This window comes from Ascidiella aspersa, chromosome 4 (assembly GCF_963924565.1).
Source record: "Ascidiella aspersa chromosome 4, kaAscAspe10.2, whole genome shotgun sequence".
In the NCBI taxonomy this organism is placed as follows: Eukaryota; Metazoa; Chordata; class Ascidiacea; order Phlebobranchia; family Ascidiidae; genus Ascidiella; species Ascidiella aspersa.
Window position 1 is genome coordinate 9,987,833 of NC_139450.1, and position 17,399 is coordinate 10,005,231.

General features: G+C 35.4%; 1 protein-coding gene across 1 annotated transcript; it reads left to right on the forward strand.

Annotated features, from left to right (window-relative positions):
- The first annotated feature begins 1,050 nt into the window (after nt 1–1,050).
- LOC146147102 (transmembrane 9 superfamily member 4-like) lies at nt 1,051–16,898 on the forward strand. The gene is made up of 14 exons (XM_083388528.1): nt 1,051–1,257; nt 1,390–1,489; nt 1,571–1,724; nt 2,018–2,152; nt 4,045–4,225; nt 8,690–8,801; nt 9,643–9,782; nt 10,236–10,384; nt 10,558–10,717; nt 10,877–11,052; nt 11,200–11,263; nt 13,114–13,233; nt 13,679–13,768; nt 15,167–16,898. Exons 1-14 carry the CDS (start codon nt 1,135–1,137, stop codon nt 15,314–15,316), a joined length of 1,854 nt encoding a protein of 617 aa, XP_083244654.1. The 5' UTR covers nt 1,051–1,134; the 3' UTR covers nt 15,317–16,898.
- Nucleotides 16,899–17,399: the final 501 nt, after the last annotated feature.

The window sequence follows — 17,399 nt, forward strand, 5'->3', positions numbered from 1 at the left end:
AGGCAAGACTTCTGTTTAGTTTACAAAGCTAAAATTTCATTTCTCCGCGAACACCTAGTAGGAATACAATTAATTTGATGTAGTAATAAAATTGTAAAAATTTTGCGAAACCTTAAAATATGAACAATCTTTCACGTGCTGGTTTATTATACACACCATCGCAGTTCACAACAACATCATCGATTCGGTTTAGTGCGTTTTACGCAAGAACTGTTTTCTGAGGTATAAAATTTTTGGACAACACTTAAATTTATTAGTTTTTTCTTTAACTAAAACAAACGAAAAGTCAAAACAAGCCCCGACACCTAATTTGCTTACGCAAATTTTATTTTATTATCCCCTATACACCCCATAAAAAAGTATAACCACCTAAAAAATAGTGTGATTTCTATGAAAACTGCTGACAAGATTATTTCTTAATAGAACACGTCAAACAAGTTTATCACGGTTATCGTTTTTAACTGTTTATTAAGAAATTTAGTGATGCTGTACCCTTATTGTATCGTTAGTTTTTTATTTCATTTGGCGCTCGTCTAGAATCCTACCACAACGAACATTATTTGGGTTAGGGTGCCGGTTAGCGTTTGGGTTTGGGTGAGTCCAGTAATAGTGTTAAACAATATTACTTGACCTACCCACACCCAAACACTAAACGACACCCTAACCCACATATTATGCATTGCTTAATAATCATTTCAACGTTGTGGTAGGATTCTAGACCAGCGCCTTTCATTTTTATGGTCGATAATTTGCTTAATTAAGTTTAGCCTTCTATTTAATACGGCTTAAACTACTGTTATTGCTATGGATAAAGCTGGTAGCAAACTTTAAAATGGTCACCACACACATGCGAGTAAAATACCTGCTTTTACCTGTAAACATGTGACAATTGTTTGTTTTCTTCTAAACAATTCAGTAAACCCCAATAAAATATAAAATCAGTGTATACAAAGCTATACTTTTTGCAGACTGACCCATGTTTATATGTTTTAAGTTTGTAAGATTTGCATAATGAATTAACTTCTATTTAATTCATCTTGTTTCAGTCCCTAAACATATTCAAAAAATATTTGTTTATCCTTTTGATGTGGTGTTGATCGTAATTGCTCGAAACAACGTGTTTGATTTGTGAAGATGATCGCATCATGCAATTTAGCTGCATTTTGTTTGTTTCTGTGCCTTCATCTGGTGGCACCATTTTATGTACCTGGAGTGGCACCAGTTGAGTTCAAGGACAAGGAACCTGTTGAAATCAAGGTACGGCCGTCTTAAAGTAACTTCTTGCTTTGGTGCTTGGTCTTAGAGGATATTTGTTGCTAATGTTTTGTTATCCTAGTGAGTTTCAATTTGTAGTTTTATAATTTAACAAGTATTTGTTTTTAAATTCAGGCTGTGAAAATGACTAGTTCAAAAACCCAACTTCCGTATGAATACTACTCAATACCCTTTTGTGCACCAAGTGTTGTTGAATACAAAACTGAAAACCTAGGTAAGAAATAGTTATATAAAGCTCGGGTAAGGTTATTAGGAATATTTATATTTCTTAAAAAAAACTTTTTAAATTTTGCAGGAGAGATTCTCAGGGGAGATCGAATTGTTAACACTGCATATACTGTGAAAATGAATGAAGACCAAAACTGTGCCTTTGTTTGCGAAAAAGATATTGATGCAAAAATGGCAAAAAATATTATTCAAAAGATTAAGGAGGAATACTCTGTCCATTTGTAAGTGTAATTAAAAGAACATAAGGGTAATTTGATATCTTGCATTTCTGAGTTAGTGATTCTAACCACTTCGATAAGAGTTTGTTTATTTTTTCACCTGACCTTTGATAATGTAATTTTTTCTACTTACTTTCTTTAATTTTTCTACCTACTTTACTGCTGTCAAATTCCTTCATGATTATAACTCAATTGCAGAGAACTTAATTTGTAGAGCAATGCTATGGCAATATTAAGCAATTAATACAAGTATCACCTTGCAATTATTGATTTTCAAATAAAACAAAACCTTTTAGACTTGCTGACAACCTGCCAGCTGCAACCAAGTGGATTCTAGATTCACATGAAGAACAAATTGAGCATGGATTTAAACTAGGAATGGTATCTGAAAATGGAGTATACCTTAATAACCACCTTACTATTACTTTACTGTAAGTATAAAGTACTGTAAATATAAGTATATTATGTTCTAATTAATTTGCATTCAGCAAGTGTGGTGCTTTTAGGTATTGAGATGTCTAGTTAAGCAACTAAGCTAATATAGGTTTTTATATGCATCTAAACACTCTTGTACTCAGGGCTGGCTAACATGCGGCTCTTACGTTCATGTTGCACTTATGATTTGGTTTCGATTTCCTTTGGTTAAGTTAAGGTTTATTGTCAGTTTCGACTTAGACTGTTTGTATTTTTAGTAACACTTTTGAAACAAGATAAGCACAAAAATATGCCCAAATATTATTGATATACGACATTATATATATCAATAAGTTTGTATTTTTTCAATCAATGCATTGCGTTTTCTTCTAAATTAAAATGTTATCTTGGGTACACTATGCACGGATCTGTGATGTAGCTTGATAATAATGATGATACAAGCTCGTATCGAAACGTCTTAATCAAGATAATGTCTATCTACTTGACCTTTTTGGCTTTGCAATTTGATATCAAGCTAAATGTTATCTATTTAAGAAATAAAGGCACTTTTTTCGCGCTTCGTGCAATCGCTTTGTAAAGTGAGTAAGAAATGTAGTGATAGGCCCATTCATTTCATTCCATGTGTGTAGTGTAAGGTGTGGCTCTTAGCGGTTAACCAAGTAACAACTGCTGTTGTTATCTGATGGTTGGCCACCATCACTCTAGGTCAGGGGTGTGCAACCTTTCATACTGCCAGGCCAAATATGTGTATTCGGATTAGACCACGGGCCACTTGCATATCTCGTCGCCAAAATGTTGTTGAGTAGTCGGAAAACTTTTTGTTGCGGCCTAAAGTAGTCTTTTCAGAGCTACTTAAAGGCCCACTACGTAAAACCACTACAAAAAACAGTGGCGGATTTAGGGGGATAGTTGATTTTAAGGTGAAATATTATATGTGAAAATGTATTTCTATGCTTAATGACCAAAACACTGCCATGCTATATAAAACGGAATATACGCGCGAAATTTGCGTTTACCTAGAGTTAAAGTTGGCAAAAAGTATAGTTTTACAGGCTTACCAGACCACATTTGGTACGTGCTGGGTCTTTCCAATCTGAGCCAATTTAAAACATTATAATGTCCCACCAATTAATAAAATAAAGTGCAATGAATGTACGGCTATCACGCAGCCAACAACTACAGTACATGATAACACCAAGCTATTCAAAAATAACTCACAGCCCACAGTTGGCCTACCACTGTGCTAGTGACTACCACAAAAAAATTGCTTACACACGTACGTTGAACCGAACAATGCCACCTTAAAAGCGACAAATTTTCTCAGCTGTGGAAAATAATTTAGATCGAGATGTTCGTGGTAAAAACTACTTTTTAGCTGCGCTGAGAAAAATTTGTTTCTTTTTTTTACAACTCACATGATCATTGATATTGAATATAAAACAATTACATTTCAAATGAGCGAAAAAGATCAAACGGACATTATGCTTTCTTTACATGGCCACACGTAGCTATTCGAAAGCATTTCAAGAACAAAAAATTGCGGCGCTCAGTTCACTTTAACACAAAGTTGTGCACTTTCCGCAACAACATCCAAAACACATTTTGTAGTTTTATTTTGTTAGCAAGTCACATTCTAATTCTAATAAACTAAAAAATTACATGCTATATAAGGCGACCTAGACTAAGGAACAGTCAGGAAGTTTCAATATTTTAACAGTTACCTGAATGTTTAGTGTTGCGGGCCAAAAACCTAAGCACACCGTGGACCACATATTTTGGATCCGCGGGCCGCAGGTTGCACGCCCCTGCTCTTGGTCATACAGTATGAAAGCTTGTATTTGAATCAAAGGTTGATATAAAAGAAATAAAAATATGTTTTCTTTTTTAGTTACAACCATGATGCGACTGAAGAAACATACCGAGTTGTCGGATTTGAAGTGTTTCCCAAAAGTGTTGATCAGTCTGCTGTTAAAGATGGTGAAACTTGTAGCGTTGATGATAAAACTGCAAAGCAACTTGTGACTGAAGATACAAAAAAGATCAAGTATTCATATGAAGTCCGCTGGAAGGTATGGCTATTACTAATGATTTGAATACATGACCAACAATGTTGTTAACAAATAATTTAGTTATGTCAGTGGTTTTCAACGCCTGGGATACCACTGTACTGTGAATTCTATTCACTGCATCACCCAAATTTTGTAATTTTAAAATGAGCAGTTTTTCGAAAGAACAGGCTTGTAGAGAAGCTTGTAGTGTTATACAATTTTTTTGATTTGTGAATAGAGTTGAAAAACAAAGAGCATGATAGGCGTCGCAGTAATCTTAATTAATTTCTCCCAGACATAAAAATGAGTTTCTTTTGCAGTATTGCGCTCCCTTGAGACAGGATTTCGCAAGATTTCGCCCTCGCGTCTTACCTGTTTATAATAAAATAAATTCAAGCTCCTTTATTTGACACAACATGCAACATTGCTCTTTTTGGGTATTTTTTTAATTTTGCATTGTACACTGTTTTACCAAAACAACAAGCCTAAAAGTTTTATCTTCGGACAGTCCTAACCTTTTATGTGTTAAAAAAACAGCAAAAAAATTATTTTTTGCAAATAAAAGCATATCGCAGATAATTGCAATGATTTTGTTTAAAAAAGTTTAAAGCTATTTTAACACGAGTTTTTTTCATATAAAGCAAGTACTTTCCCATAACACAAAACATACAGTGCTAAACACAGATACCTTGAGCTAAAATCTATCTTCAAATTAGGACAAAAGAAAGTTGTAAAAAAAGTTGTATTCAGTCCTTGTTCTGACAAACCAAGCCCAATCCACCGTAAAAGATGCAAATATGAGTTAAATAGGCCTATAGAGACCGAGAACTAATCCAAATATTAGCTCAAAACTTGCTAATCACAAAATCACGAACCAAATTTCGCAGTTACTAAGCTACCACCCGACCCGTCGTAAATTAATGCAGTTCTAAGCACAAATATCTACCACAATTAGAGCATAGAAAAGATGGAAAATTCTGATGTTTAGACTTTGAGATCTTGGACAATGCACTAATTTGACTTATCATATCTGCTTAAGAAGATTAAAGTTAATAATACTTGCCCACCCGAATCCAAATGCTAACCAGCACCCTAACCAAAAATTGTGAAAAGCTTTCGGCCCTAATATATCACTGTAACAATTCTATATAACCTGGATGGGAATTATCTTATGCCCACCTGATTTTGGGCTTTTTCCCAGTGTTCAAATAATTATCAAATCAACGCTCCTTATTTGAGTTAGGGTGCTGGTTAGCGCTTGGGCTCTGGTTCGGGTGGGTCATGTATAATTATTTATTTTTGCATTTTTTTTTCTTTTGTGAATTTTCAGCAACTATTTTTAATTTGTCTACGGGGAAAAATTGTACCTTTTTACCTAAAGGTACAATTAGTGCATTGCCACTACCTCAAGGTCTAAATGTCAGACTCTCCTGCCCGTGGATACCCTAATTGTCATAGAACTTTTTGCTTAGAACTGCACTAATTTCTGATGGATCGGGTGAACTACACATGCGTGTAATTTCAAAGTAACCCACAAGACACTGAATATAGGCAGAAACCACACCAGGCGTAACATAAAAATTACTGCACAAAATATCAAATATTTATAGAAGTACTTGCAACCAATCTGCCGGCGCTCTATTTAGGGGGTAGCACCTCACCTAGGGGTCATTCCATTGCTACTGGTACAGTGGTGGCACCATATGTTATAGATTTTTTTTAAATTTTATATGTAGAATCTCTGTGCAATTCTATGAAAAGTGATGCCAATTTTACCGAAATTGGTCAAGTACTTTTTGAGATATCAGCAACTAAAAATTGGACCTTTTTAGGCTTTTTCGTGATCGCTCATGCGTAAAATTTAACTGCAAATTTTGTTTGACCTATTATGAAGGTGTTTTAAATGGTAACTTAAAAATTCCAATGCATATCAGTTCTTCGAAGTAAGCAGATTCTAAAAAGATATATTGTTGTTTGTTTTTGTATCACTACAGGCCACCAAGTGGCTAGTTTCACACATGACTTTTTGTAATCAGTCATGCATGACGAAACTTTGATCAGTTATAGCGAAAAATACTCTACTTCGATTTTTCTGCAACTTAGCTTAAATGAAAGGTAATTTTCTTGGCTTTCTAGCTTCCAAATATGAAATGAGATATTTGAGTAGAAATGACAAAATTTGATTGCTTTGTAATAGATTGCGAAAAGGCTTTATGACGCACTATTATAATGTATAATTATGAAATGTGATTGTCTGGTGCTTCCAGGAAGTCAAAAAAACTTTTAGAAATCTGCTGGTACAGCAATGCATACTAGAAGCCAATACATAGATCAATAATTTTAATCAATGTATGGCAAAATTGCTATTAATTGTTTTGCGACTGAAAACTTTATGCACAGTCAGCGAACAATACTACTTATAACACAGAGGAGGATTCTATTCGATGACAAAGAGCAAGATACTATACAATGTTAAGTACAAGTATATATGTATATTGGAAGACACCTCATATTCAAGTAACAGACTACCAAGAGCTTAAATCTTTAGCAATGTTATTGCAAAGCACTGCCCCTCATTCAGTTACACCAGGTGCAGGAACCTTTTTGGCCTCAAAGCAAGACCAATATGTTTTCCATTGGACCATGTTTTGTGACAGATTGTCATGTTGTGTTAACATCAAGAGGACAATACCAAATCTCCAAGTCTGATGGAAGCCTGATTTTGGAAAAGTGGTGTGACTGGTCTCACACATCTTTATAAGTTTTTGTAACTTGAAGCAGTGTGAATTGCAGCTAGTTTCAGTCATGATTTATGATCAAACCCAAGTTTATTTCCATCAAATTTTCAACCTTAATAAGTGATAGATCTTTAGATGTATTATTAGTTATTACTTAGTAATAAGGGTTACTTGGAACATACGGTGCAGTTATTATTGTTCAACTGAAGGAAGGGCAGTGCTTTGCAATAACATTGCGAAAGATTTAAGCTCTTGGTAGTCTGTTACTTGAATATGAGGTGTCTTCCAATATACATATATACTTGTACTTAACATTGTATAGTATCTTGCTCTTCGTCATCGTATAGAATCCTCCTCTGTGTTAGTATAAGTAGTATTGTGCGCTGATTGTGCATAAAGTGTTTCAACCGCAAAACATTAAAATTATTGGCAATTTTCGCCATACATCGATTGAAATTATTGATCTATGTATTGGCTTCTAGTGTGCATTGCTGTACCAGCAGATTTCTAAAAGTTTTTTTTACTTCCTGGAAGCACCAGACAATCACATTTCATAATTATACATTATAATAGTGCGTCATAAAGCTTTTTCGCAATCTATTACAAAGCAAACAAATTTTGTCATTTCTACTCAAATATCCCACTTCATATTTGGATGCTAGAAAGCCAAGAAAATTACGTTTCATTTAAGCTAAGTTGCAGAAAAAACGAAGTAGAGTTTTTTTCGCTATAACCGATCAAAGTTTCGTCATGCATGATTGATCACAAATAGTCATGTGTGAAACTAGCCACTTGGTGGCCTGTAGTGATACAAAAACAAACAACAATATATCTTTTTAGAATCTGCTTACTTCGAAGAACTGATATGCATTGGAATTTTTAACTTACCATTTAAAACACCTTTATAATAGGTCAAACAAAATTTGCAGTTAAATTTTACGCATGAGCGATCACGAAAAAGCCTAAAAAGGTCCAATTTTTAGTTGCTGATATCTCAAAAAGTACTTGACCAATTTCGGTAAAATTGGCATCACTTTTCATAGAATTGCACAGAGATTCTAAATATAAAATTTAAAAAAAATCTATGACATATGGTGCCACCTATGACATATGGTGCCACTTTTTGTCCATACGTAGCTCGGATAAAACTAATTTGGGCACATTTTGTTCTGTACATAGCTCGGATAAAATCAACTCGGGTATTTTTTTAAACCTTCTTGAAGTAAAAATGTGGTACCTATGGTATTATATGTAATAATATTTGCAAAATAGTGATAAACTGGGTTTCGGGAGACGACTGGAGGTCAAATTTTAGTAAAAATTACTTTTAATTTTTTTGCTTGCTAGCGAACTTCCGTGAAAAAAGTGTGCAAGTGCCCACAATTTGGCGCAGAAAAAATGCGCTTAGCGGGAAGACTGGTTGTCACTTGTCAGCAAGTCGTACTATGGATTATTACTCAGAAGCTAGAATAAGTAATCCATCAGAATGACTGGTGGTTGTGTCTTGTTTAAGTAGTTCAGGCCCTGTCTACTTGGTCATATCATTCTCCGGGGCCACTTGTAATAACAAAACTAAACATCAGTTTTAGCTACTAACTACTTGGTATTTTATTTCACCGTCATCAATTTTTTTAAATGTCAGAAATAACTATATATTAAGGCATTTCATGCCATGCTTTGTTGGCATAATATTAAATAAAGAGTGTTTATGCTTGTTTTGATTGATGAATAAATGTTATTTATTTAGGAAAGTGAAATTCGCTGGGCCTCCAGGTGGGACACTTACCTGAGTATGGGGGACGTTCAGATCCATTGGTTCTCGATTGTCAACTCTATTGTTGTGGTTCTCTTTTTAGCAGGCAAGTACCCATGCCTCCTTTTACTTTTGAAATTACAGACAAAGTATTTTTATCTGATATATTTTTAAATAAGCTGCAGGCTAGCTTAGTATCTCCACTCTTTCGTTGTTATGCTAAAATTTATCATCATAGCAGAAATTCTTTATTTTTCACCATACTCGATTTTATCCACAACTACATTCTACCAATTGTCCGCAGCTGTCTTGCTATTCAACAAGTTTAGTTTTGTATTTTTTAGTTTGCTTCTAATGTGGCAAAAACGGTTTGTGAAGTTGAACGAGTTCCAGTTAAAAGTAACAAATGACCTTACATACACTGAAAATATTCATACAGAAGATTTCATCTCAACAACAAACAACATTCCTATTTGTTCCAACTAGTGGTTCTTAACCTTTTGACATTGCCCTGCTGCTAAATAAAAACAAATTCTTTTACGGACCACAAACACTAGAATTTATTTTGCTGAATTATACAAAACTTGCACTCAGTCATGCAAACATTAGGAAACATCGTAAAAATACCTTACACAACAAGTTGTATTTTTTCTGTGCTATGAATCAGAAATATTATGTGGTTTCTCAGGATGAAAAATCAACACTAAATTCATGTAAATGAGTTAAATTATTATTTATTAAACTGTGTGCATCGAGAAATTAATAAGTGCCCCGCAAAACTTTAATAGTTTTAAAATAACCTATTTGTGTTATAAATACTGTGCTAGTCACATTTTTGTATTACAAATAGGCAATTCGCAAACATAGCCCAGCATTCGCATTATTAGATAACTGAAAATTACTATTCTATTAACTGTATAAAAATGTTTAAAATTGGTATTTAATAGGTGTTCTAGCGATGATTATTGTGAGAACTTTACGTCGTGACATTGCACAATACAATAGAGAAGATGACGACCTTGAAGATGCACTTGAAGAAACAGGCTGGAAGTTGGTTCATGGCGATGTTTTCAGACCACCAAAGCGGGTACAGATACAGTTAAATATAATTTAAAAAACAGCTCCTAGAGTTATTTGTAAATATTGAATTCCAAGGTCTGACACGGCGTTCTATCAATAATAAGAAATATTTGATTTTCGTTATAGAATTAACCGCGTTTTTTTGAGTAGAGTATTTACATGCTTTTGAGCCAGAAACTTATACCATCATATTCATGCGATACTGTAGACCATCGATGGCCGACAGGCGGCTTGCGAGTTTTATGTGGCTCTTGGTTTGCGTAACACTTTTTAAACAAGGCAAACGCAGAAAGTATTTCTTTTTTTACTTTGCGGAAACATTTATTGTGTTTCTGTGCAGCCATAACGCTGTGGGTTAATTAGCTCCCACAAGTTTATTGCCCAAATAATTGTATGGATAAATGTGCATTTTTTTATCCAATGCGTCTCCTTCTAAATTTAAATTTAAATTTTTTTGCAGATCATGCTGCTGGTTTCATTCATTGGTGCTGGAGTGCAGTTGTTTGGAATGACGCTAGTAACAATTATTGTTGCAATGCTGGGGATGTTGTCACCATCCAGTCGTGGCTCACTTCTCACTGCTTCGTTTGTCCTTTTCATTTTAATGGGGTAAGCAATTTAGCTGTTTTTTTATTCGTTCAATGAGTCTGTTCATTAGCTTCTTTTGTTGATTTGCTTGTTGTTAAAAGTGCTTCATGTGTAAGTTGGTAAGTTTTTAACCAAAACAAGTGAAAATAAATGCCCCCTTGTTATTATGCACTTAATATAACTTTAATGTCCAGAGTGTTCGGTGGTTTCTATGCTGGGCGACTGTACAAGAGTCTGAAAGGTCAGTTGTGGAAGAGGGCTGCGCTACAAACTGGTCTACTTTATCCCGGGATTTGCGCATCTGTGTCATTCATTCTGAACTTCTTTATTTGGGGAAAGCACTCTTCAGGAGCAGTAAGTTTAGTGAAACCAATAAATAGTAAACATATTGTGTTTCAAAATCAAAAAATTGCCATTTACTTTCCATATTTAATACAATGCATCCGTCCGCCATGTTTAATGATTGCAAGACATTTTCAATGGGTTGTTATATTAATTAACGCTCTGCTTTAGGTGCCCTTCACTACAATGCTTGCAATCTTGGCCATGTGGTGCGGCATTTCTCTTCCCCTGCTTCTATTTGGCTTCTATTTCGGATATCGCAAGCAGCCTTATGAAAATCCAGTTCGCACCAATCAAATTCCCCGCCAGGTCCCAGAGCAGCAGTGGTATATGAATTCCTTTGTCAGGTATACTAAATTTTTCTTTGTTCAGCCAATTTTATTCGCATTTGTTGTTTTTTTTAGATACGATATCTTAAATTTAGCTTACTGTTTTAAATAAACTATTTTAAGATACCAACATTATGCATTTATTACAGTTTTTATTATTTACAGTGTTTTGATGGCCGGAATTCTTCCTTTTGGAGCTGTTTTTATTGAGCTCTTCTTTATTTTCACGGTAATAATTTTTGTGTGATACTTTTTGTAAAATATAAATATGTTTCTACTGATGCACATATAGCAGGGGTTGCCAACCTATCAGACACCAAGAGCCACATTTGTTGCTTGGTTAACCGAAAAGAGCAACACCTTACACCAGGGGTTCCCAACCTGTGGTACGTGAAGGTTTTTCAGGTGGTACGCGAGTATAGCTTTCGTTTTTTAAAAAAACCCGGACTGTCAACAAGAAGCACAGTTGCTTTAAATAGCCGTACAACGCCGTGGAACAGCAGTGGGCGTTAATTATGCCAAATTACTGCTCTTGATAGATATCATCAATTGTTTTATAGCATAATCTACAAATAGCGTTGAATAATTCAAGTTGGAGGCTAAAAAAAATAAAATTTGATTCGATGAAAATAGTTGTTCTGCAAGAAGTGGTACGCGTGGTAGTACAGAGTGTCCGATTGGTACGTTATACATATTTTTTTGCGTTGTTCTTGTTTCAAAAGTATTGCTAAAAATAAATTGGCCTTAAGGCAAACAATCTGTGTCGGAACCGGTAATATTCCATACCAAACGAAATCGAAAATTCTAAAAAATCATTTGTGCAACATGAACGTAAGAGCCGCATATAACTGGGTAAAGAGCCGCATGCGACTCGCGAGCCGCGTGTTGGACACCCCTGACATATAGTGTTATCCAAATTTTCTTACCTTCAATTGAAATATGTATGTTTCCACAAATCTTTTTTTTGCAAATAACATCTGTTGGGGGTTTTGCTGTTAAACACCTTCAAGCAGTCGGTGCTATTGGTTAATGTTCGTACTGGATATGTGACATTTTCAATACTGGGAAAGAAACGAGTAACAATCATTCATTATATATTATGTTGCATTGCTTCCGACATACAACGCGCTCGCATAAGACTATGCACTATTCATTTCATTTCCTATATACCTACCAGGCGTGATAAAGTAGCTGGCGACCCATATTCACCAAGCTTATCGTCCTTGGGTTTTCACCAAACATCCAAACATGTTTTCAACAAACATTTTGTCCTTTTTTACCGCTTTTGCAAAACCTTACTGTCGACCAACACAACTTAACACACGAAATAGGTTCTTTACAGCATCGATTCTAAAACTTTTTCGGTGACTTTATGGTATTTGTGCGTTGTACCAGATCTACTTTTCTTAACTATTGCGATTAAAAAACCTTTAGTGTGTCAACAGTTGAGAGCAGGGGTCGGCAACCTTTTTCTAGTCGCGGGCCAAAACCAAACTCAGAAATGTCTCTGCGGGCCGCACAAAATGTTAACTAAGAGTTGTGTTCTTGAAACAACAAACTGTGAATAAAGCGGATAATTTTTTGCACTTAAAGACGGTTTAATTACATTTTAGGAGGCAGTAAAGTGTTGTCCGCGACGCACCTGACAGCCTTTCACGCCACAACGGCAAAGAAGCGCTGCACTTTTTTAAGGACAGCATCAAACCGTAAACGAACCGAATGTATAAGATCATTCGCGCAAAGCGCCAAAATTTTTCGCACATAATAGTTAAAATAGTCAAAAAGTGTATGTAAAATGGTCTCGTGTATAGTTTGTCAAATACTCGGCGGGCCGGATAAATTCATTGGCGGGCCGTAGGTTGCCGACCCCTGGTTAAGAGGGTACATTTATTTACAAAACTAACAAACGAAATCATCCTATCCATTTTATTAAATGATAACGTTTAATAGAAACGCAGGAGTATAGAAAAAAAATAGAATTAAAAATAAATCATTTACTTATCATTCACCACTATTTATTCGCCAGTTTAAACGACACCTCTTAACAGCATTCTGTTATTCCGCCCCTTTTTACCGCAGGCCATCTGGGAGAATCAGTTCTACTACCTCTTCGGCTTTCTTTTCCTCGTCTTTGTCATTCTGGTGATCGCCTGCAGCCAAATAGCGATCGTCATGGTTTACTTTCAACTTTGCTCAGAGGTGAGAATCCCTCTCTTCAAGGACTTTAAATGTGGCTACGCATTTCAACCAATCTCCCTTTTTTAAGATTAAAAAAAGCAATACTTAAACAAGGCAATGGTTCTCTTTAAAAAAAATTCTTGCGATGTCTTAGGACAAGTTTGTCGGACTTGACAATTTCACTAATTTTGACTAATATCTCGCACCAAAACTAATTATTTTTTGTTTGCTCTGAAAATAATAATCAATTGCTGCAGGTTTTTTGGCAACATTAAGTTCAAATACTAAACACATGTCGGGGAATAATAATATGTGTAAACACTTTAATATTGAAGCAATTGAGTTTAGATCATAGTGCGCCCCCTTTGAAACAACCTGCCAGGGCGCCGCGGCACACAGTTTAAGAACCTTTGTATTATGGTATGTAGCTAAACCACACGTCGCTAATGGGTTTTATATTGTCCAGGATTATCACTGGTGGTGGAGGTCCTTTATTGTGTCCGGAGGTGCGGCAGTATACGTTCTACTTTATTCCGTCTTTTACTTTCACACACAGGTAAGCTTGGTGTATCTTATTTGCTAATACAACTGCTGAACAACTAAACTGGGTATTGGGTAATGTTAATTTTTTTTTTTTTTGAGATTATTTTACAATATTGCACTCAATCGCTTTTTGTTTGTTGAAAAAAATTGAAGGGAATAGATTTATTTATTTTAATAATCTCTGCTACATAACAGTATTTTTAATTTACCGCAATTTGCTACCACACCTACACTAGTACTGTAACTTGTTAACACAGAAAAATAAAGTACCCCCAATTACATCTTGTGCATCAATAGTCGTTTATCTGTTCCTAGTTGTTTAACAACCACGATTTAACCGCAGATTTCACTATAACGGTGCGAACTTCTTGACTGTTCTATAACTATTTCGTAGTGAAGTGTGTATTGTGTATTTAATTAAAATTCATTAGCTAACACTATATCAGCGCTTGAAACGACAAAGTAATTAGGGTAATTTGTTCCATTATTTCATCGCTAACGAAGAGTCGAGAGTGTTAAGCAGTGTTCCCTCTAAGAAAATTATCTACTGCGCAAGAATATTTTTGTAGTGCGCAAGATTATTTTTCTAGTGCGCAAGATTATTTTAAGGCTGCGTTGGCAGGTGTCCGCGGTAGATCGATGTTTTTGTATTGGGGCAAGGCGTGAAAATTTTAAAGATGACGTTACAAGTTAAATATGTGCAAGGATATGGCAACAAAGCGGTCACGCGAATTTTTTTTTGTTGAATATTTGGGTTAAATTGACAAAAGTCTACTTTTTTTAAATAGGATGCCTTTAGGGCACAATCAAGATTCACGAACTATTCGCTCATTTGCCGTTGGTCCATTGAACACACAGCTGTATATGCACAGAAATCGTGTAGAAACTACAATTGTGTTAAAAATTTACTTCCTAAAAAATGCATTTCGCTTGTATGATCACGAATTATTGTCAAACACTCCACTGCTGTGTTCGGCACTCTTTGAAACTCATTTTTTCTTTAATCTTGGTTTTCCTGAGTAGACATTTAATTGTACGTGAGATAAAAAAAAAACGTACACAGTATGGATGATGAAGACCAATTGGACAAAGTAATTTATTACGTCACAATTGTCAATGCGGATTTGATTTGGTTACTTGCTTTTAGCTACAAACTTCAACGAAACATGGCTAATGCGAAAAGCTCAAACTGTTGTGGCAAAAAAACTGAAGATATTTTAGTTCTAATTTGAGAATGATGTAAGTGCGCAAAAGCAAATTTTACTGCGCAATTTGTCTGGTGTTGCTGCGCAATTGCGCAGTTGCGCACCTTAGAGGGAACACTGGTGTTAAGTGAGGGACCGCAAAACAGCAAGGTATATCGACGTGCATTCAAACCTGTTTCGAAACTTGATTTGTTTTGTTTGTGTAGTTGAGCATTACCGCTTTCGTCCCAACCATCCTCTACTTCGGCTACACCTTCATAATCGTCTTTACGTTCTGGGTGCTGACTGGAACTATCGGCTTCTTCGCTTCCTACAGCTTTATCCGTAAGATCTACGCCCAAGTCAAGATCGACTGAGTACCACACTTTCACGCTGCGCCACTGAGCGGTTGTCATGTTTGTGAAGACTTGCCGCTTGGTGTCCCCGTGTGTCAATAGAAAGAATACACACACACAACCTAGTTGTCTTTTATGCACTTTGGCCTTACCTGGCGCAATTCTATAGACACTGCTTCCGTTACAAATACCATCCAGCAATGGCCTTTTCGCTATGTTATTTTTCATACAGTAGTGTTTAGATAAATCGACTAGAAAACATATTAATAAGGTAGTTATTTAGGCTTGTTTTTTTGTTAATACAACCGCACGCTTTATTTTATTCGGACAACAAACCTTTCATCTTATTTTGATGAACATTTATTAAAAAAGCAAACAATAGAACGAGTAATTTTAACCGCTTTCAAGCTTTTAGTGTGTATTTCTTGCACAACATACTTTTGCTTTTTTTGCTGTGAAAATAACGTAATTAATTTTTTTTTTTTTTTGGAGAGTTAACTTTAGCTTGTGTAACACTTTACCATTATTAGGCGGATGTGCAGCGAAAAACGTTGTAATGTAATCTGAAGAGATTTATTTCGTAAATTCTTGAATCTAACAACCAATAATATACTCAAAAATGATTTTGTTTATTGTCGTATTTAAAATGCGATCGTTATCCTTCCTGCTAAACCGTTAGTGGTTTATTATATGCGATTTATTAGAATAAATATGTGTGTGTGTACTGTGTATATTACTCCCAGACTTGCTGTACCGTTTTATTTATTTAAACAGACACAATCTAACAGGTAAAACGTAAAATGGTCAATTTCCTAGATATTTTAATAGCAATATCAAGTGGCATGGAAGCCCGGTTTCTATAATACTGTATTAAAAATGGTCGTACTGATACACGAAATCATACTTGGTATGTTGCTGTGTCAGTAGCTTCCGTTACTTTTCGATCGGGCATCAAAATAGAGTTAGCAATGTCTAAAATTATTTTGACTGCAATGCAGAAATTTGCCACATAATTTTTGACCAACAATGTAATGGAGATAATAAATACTAAACCTTTTATTTTGGCCCATTGGCGCATTTCTTTGTTTTTTATATAAAATTGTTTATTTCCACTGCATTGCAAATTGAGAAGTCCGTTGAACCGTACAGCAAGACTTCCAATTTTCTGTGGCAGTATTGTATCACGGCCACGGGCAAAGTAATGCGCAGTGTAAAATTTTTACTCGGCGGCTCTTTTGTTATTTTGTGTCGTACACACTGCGTTACACGTCTAACATGTGAATTGGTGTACTGCAGTTAGGGCGTTAAAACCAACTAAAATATCATTTTAAACATGCCTTGCTTATTCTATTGTATTTTAAGCGGTTCATCGTTTTTTTTTTCACTGGTTCCAACATTTGTTTTGTTAAGTCTGAAGTTGTCAAAATTCCGTTTATTTGTGTTGCTTTGTCACGTTGTGTATATACCTTACGCTATACCAACCCTTCTGGACTAGAAATTCGGTTTTATGTACTCCCTAAACATCACTGCTTTGCAAAATTAATGCTATTGTATGGCAGTGTTCAAGCGAGATGCATACGGAGAATATACCTTTGTGAAATAGTTTAACTTTTATTCTGTTTGTAGTAATTAGCAAGTCCTGTGTGTTTAAATGATAGGCCAGTAGGCCTACTGCTAAGTGTAGAAGGTCTCTTGAGTTTAACTGCCGGTTGTCACAGATTTAAATTCACGTCGTCTTGCTTGAATTGAGTTGAATGGTCACTAATTTTATGTTGGCTCGCAACTATTAGATAATCTATAAGCATAAATGCTTTTTCTTTAGTAAGCAAACTGTTAGCGGTCGCAGGCACCAGCAACCCAAAACCATCCTACCGATTAATGCTAAGTTGAACGCTTGTATTTCTAGATTGATTTCATTAGTCCGGCTTAATTATTCTAATGAGCTGGTTGGCCTAGACGACTTCTGCACAATAAGTCTGTCACTAAGTACGGGGGTTTCTCCTGTCATAACTACAGGCGTTTCCCACGGATGTAGATAAAAATCGTGAAAAAGAAATGCCTTGATGAATTACGCAATAGAGTTGAGTTGCGAGGAACTATATAT

Bases quoted from the DNA above. Each gene is read 5' to 3' on its own strand.
- LOC146147102 (XM_083388528.1), top strand. From the start codon at position 1,135: ATGATCGCATCATGCAATTTAGCTGCATTTTGTTTGTTTCTGTGCCTT. The intron at 2,153-4,044 runs GTAAGTATAAAG...TTTCTTTTTTAG, and splicing joins CACCTTACTATTACTTTACT to TTACAACCATGATGCGACTG. The intron at 11,264-13,113 runs GTAATAATTTTT...TTTTTACCGCAG, and splicing joins AGCTCTTCTTTATTTTCACG to GCCATCTGGGAGAATCAGTT.